General features: G+C 43.1%; 1 protein-coding gene across 2 annotated transcripts; it reads right to left on the bottom strand.

Annotated features, from left to right (window-relative positions):
* Nucleotides 1-6: 6 nt before the first annotated feature.
* Nucleotides 7-3,387, bottom strand: LOC112080017 (kinesin-like protein KIF1C). 2 transcript variants are annotated; one of them, XR_011479440.1, is made up of 4 exons: nt 3,162-3,387; nt 1,086-1,320; nt 955-1,053; nt 7-293 (listed from the first exon to the last, which is right to left on the bottom strand). XR_011479440.1 is itself a non-coding variant. In XM_024145806.2 (4 exons), the coding sequence occupies exons 1-4, from the start codon at nt 3,266-3,268 to the stop codon at nt 90-92; spliced, it is 483 nt and encodes a 160-aa protein (XP_024001574.2). In that variant the 5' UTR covers nt 3,269-3,385; the 3' UTR covers nt 7-89. The 2 variants fall into 2 exon arrangements, 1 of the variants encoding a protein (XP_024001574.2); XM_024145806.2 differs by having other exon boundaries at nt 1,248-1,320; nt 3,162-3,385.
* Nucleotides 3,388-4,055: the final 668 nt, after the last annotated feature.

The raw sequence follows: 4,055 nt of genomic DNA, 5'->3' as shown, positions 1-4,055 counted from the left end.
AGACCACTCAGTAACTCAACACCTTTTAGACTAGACCACTCAGTAACTCAACACCTTTTAGACTAGACCACTCAGTAACTCAACACCTTTTAGACAGAGCCAGTGGGGTGTATTTGGGGTGGTAACCGTACCTCGTAGCAGATCTCTTTGACCGCCTGCATCCTCAGGTCTCTGATGGTAACTCGTTTGGGGTCTTTGCTGATTCGTCGACGCTGAGGGATCTGATAGACCCTGAGTGGCTCCCGACGTTTACCACTACTGGGCAGGCCACAACGCTTTACTATCGACTGGACCTACAGAATTACAACATACACATATACAGTACCAGTCAAAAGTTTGGACACACCTACTCATTCAAGGGTTTTTCTTTATTTTTTACTATTTTCTACATTGTAGAATAATAGTAAATAGCACTTGAAGAAACTTTCAAAGTTCTTGACATTTTCCAGAGTGATTGACCTTCATGCCTTAAAGTAATGATGGACTGTTGTTTCTCTTTGCTTATTTGAGCTGTTCTTGCCATAATATGGACTTGGTCTTTTACCAAATAGGGCTATCTTCTGTATACCCCCCCTACCTTGTCACAATACAACTGATTGGCTCAAACGTATTAAGGAAAGAAATTCCACAAATTAACTTTTAACAAGGCACACCTGTTAATTGAAATGCATTCCAGGTGACTACCTCATGAAGCTGGTTGAGAAAATGCCAAGAGTGTGTAAAGCAGTTATCAACGCACAGGGTGGCTACTTTGAAGAATCTCAAAAAATATAACATGTTTTGATTTGTTTAACACTTTTTTTTGGTTACTACATGATTCCATATGTGTTGTTTCATAGTTTTGATGTCTTCAATATTATTCTACAATGTAGAAAATAGTAAAAATGCAGAAAAACCCTTGAATGAGAAGGTGTGTAAACGTTTGCCTGGTAGTGTAGTTATATAACTGTGTACCTTGTTAGCAGGTAGTTTCTCTCTGAGTGAAGAAATCAGTCTCCAGCTCTCTTCACAGGATCTCTTATCAGAGTCGTCTCCACTGTCTGAGTCTGTGTACTGAGGGGAAAGGGTTAATCCACATGTCTTACCAGTCTCTGTTGTTCCAGTAACCGGTCAGTCTCCTCCTTCTCTCTCCTGTACTGACCCTAACCCTCAGTCTTACCAGTCTCTGTTGTTNAGTCTCTGTTGTTCCAGTAACAGGTCAGTCTCCTCCTTCTCTCTCCTGTACTGACCCTAACCCTCAGTCTTACCAGTCTCTGTTGTTCCAGTAACAGGTCAGCTTCTTCCTTCTCCCTCCGGTACTGAATCTCCATGTCCTGCAGTCTGGGAGAGAGACCCCCGGGGACCAGTTGAGATGATAGACGTTGAGCTATGGTTTTTAGTCATAAAGCACGAGGGCAATATTGTATGAATGTAACAGTGCCCCCTCCCTCCTAGAAAGCTATGACCTGTGGCTTTCACCTGGAATTGTTTATTTATGTCTGAGAAAAAAAACTTTTTTCCAACCCATTTGATCTAGTACACAATACAAGTATAAAACCTACATGATGGTAAAGCATGAATGAACTTTTCATACTTTATAATAGGGTCATATATACAGGGCTTTCGGAAAGCATTCAGACCCCTTGGATTTTCCCACATTTTGTTACCTTACAGCCTTATTCTTAAATTGATTAAATCGTTTTTTCACCCCTCATCAATCTACACACAATAATTCAGACCTTTACTCAGTTACTTTGTTGAAGCATCTTTGGCAGCGATTACAGCCTTCAGTCTTCTTGGGTTTGAAGCTACAAGCTTGGCACACCTGTATTTGAGGAGTTTCTCCCATTATTCTCTGCAGATCCTCTCAAGCTCTGTCAGGTTGGATGGGGAGCGTCGCTGCACAGCTATTTTCAGGACTCTCCAGAGATGTTCGATCGGGTTCAAGTCCGGGCTCTGGCTGGGCCACTCAAAGACATTCAGAGACTTGTCCTCAAGTGTCACGGCCGTCGTAGGGAGGAGACCTACGACGGCGTGTTATGCATACATTCTCTTTAATATAAGAATGAGCACTGAACAAAACTAACAAAACAACAAAACGAACCGTGCTGAACAGGCAACTACACATAGACAAGAACCCACAAAACCAAAAGGGAAAATGGCTACCTAAATATGATCCCCAATCAGAGACAACGATAAACAGCTGCCTCTGATTGGGAACCATATCAGGCCACCATAGACATACAAAAACCCCTAGACCTACAAAACCCAAGACATTGGGGTGGGCATTCTATGTTGTTTTTCTATGTTTTGTTCTGTTGTTATATTTCTATGTGTTGGGCCTAGTATGGTTCCCAATCAGAGGCAGGTGTCAGTCGTTGTCTCTGATTGGGAGCCATATTTAGGTAGCCTGTTGTCTATTGTGTTTTGTGGGTGGTTGTTTCCTGTGTCTGTGTTTGCACCATACGGGACTGTTTTGATTTTCGTTTGTTCATTCACTTTGTTGTTTTGTATTTTTTGTAGTGTTCAGTTTTACATATTAAAGTGGACACTTACCACGCTGCACATTGGTTCGATATCTCTTACTCCTCGTCAGAAGAAGAGGAAAGTCGTTACACCCTGACCTAACCAGAAAACATAGATAACTAAGGTCAGGGCGTGACACCAAGCCACTCCTGTGTTGTCTTGGCTGTGTGCTTAGGGTCGATGTCCTGTTGGCAGGTGAACCTTCACCCCAGTCTGAGGTCCTGAGCGCTCTGGAACAGGTTTTCATCAAGGATCTCTTTGTACTTTGCTCCGTTCATCTTTCCCTCAATCCTGACTAGCAAAAATGTCAAAAAAACTGTTTTTGCTTTGTCATTATGGGGTATTGTGATGTCATTATGGGGTATTGTGATGTCATTATGGGGTATTGTGATGTCATTATGGGGTATTGTGTGTAGATTGACGAAAAAAAAAACATTTAATCAATTTTAGAATAAGGCTGTAACAAAATGTGGAAAAAGGGAAGTCTCTCTCCCTCTCTCCCTCCCTCTCTGCTCCTTCTCCCACCTCCCTCCCTCTCCTCCCTCCCTCCCTCCCTCCTCCCTCCCTCCATCCATCTCCTCCCTCCTTGTTTTTTTCTCCCCATCACTAGTTTTATCTTATCCCTTGTTTCTCTAGCAGTTCCCTCCCTCTCCCACACTCTTCTCATCTCCAGTTTGATGTCTATCCCTTGTTTTCTCCAGTAGTTCTCGCTGAGCGTAGTCCAGTCCTCTGGCTCCCCCTGGAGGCTGTGTTGGCAGTGCATCCGGTCTCCCTGTGGCTGGTACTGCTCCTCTCTCTCTGTTCTCTTCCAGACGGCCTGTTCTGGGTGGGTGAACCGGACACATGGTTCTTCCCCATCACTATTAGCGGTTTACCTGAGGGGAGGGGAAGGAGGAAGGGAAGAAAGAGGAGGAGGGAAGAGGGTCAGACATGGACTAAAAATGTACCATCTTGGATAGGAGACTTTCAATTCTAGGGAACTGATCAATTATGATACAAACTTTTTAGATATACAGTGTGGAGATAAGTATTTTGATACACTGCCGATTTTGCAGGTTTTTCATACTTACAAAGCATTGTATGAGGTTCTGTAATCAAAAATCCAGAAAATACACATTGTTGATTTTTAAGTAATTAATTTGCATTTTATTGCATGAATATAGTATTTGACACCTACCAATCAGTAAGAATTCGCGGCTCTCACAGACTGTTAGTTTTTTCTTAAGAAGCCCTCCTCCGTTCCCATCATTACTGTATTAACTGCACCTGTTTGAACTCCGTTACCTGTTATAAAAGACACCCTGTCCACACACTCAATCAAACAGACTCCAACCTCTCCACAATGGCCCAAGACCAGGAGAGCTGTGTAAGGACATCAGGGATAAAAATTGTAGACCTGCAACAAGGCTGGGATGCGGCTACAGGACATAGGCAACGCAGCTGTGGTGAGAAGCGCAAACAACTGTGTGCGCAATTTTAGAAAATGAAGAAGTCAAGATGAGGTCATCACCCTCTGTCTGGGGCTCACCATGCCAAAATTCTCACCTAGT

The sequence above is a fragment of the Salvelinus sp. IW2-2015 genome, unplaced genomic scaffold (assembly GCF_002910315.2).
Source record: "Salvelinus sp. IW2-2015 unplaced genomic scaffold, ASM291031v2 Un_scaffold11003, whole genome shotgun sequence".
Lineage (NCBI taxonomy): Eukaryota > Metazoa > Chordata > Actinopteri > Salmoniformes > Salmonidae > Salvelinus > Salvelinus sp. IW2-2015.
This window is presented reverse-complemented; position numbering and strand designations above follow the sequence as displayed.

Excerpts from the sequence above, each read along its gene's own strand:
- LOC112080017 (XM_024145806.2), bottom strand. The coding sequence starts at position 3,268 with ATGCACTGCCAACACAGCCTCCAGGGGGAGCCAGAGGACTGGACTACG. Across the intron at positions 1,321-3,161 it reads AAACTGGAGATGAGAAGAGT|ACTGCAGGACATGGAGATTC; the intron begins GTGGGAGAGGGA and ends TCTCTCTCCCAG. Across the intron at positions 294-954 it reads AGAAACTACCTGCTAACAAG|GTCCAGTCGATAGTAAAGCG; the intron begins GTACACAGTTAT and ends GTAATTCTGTAG.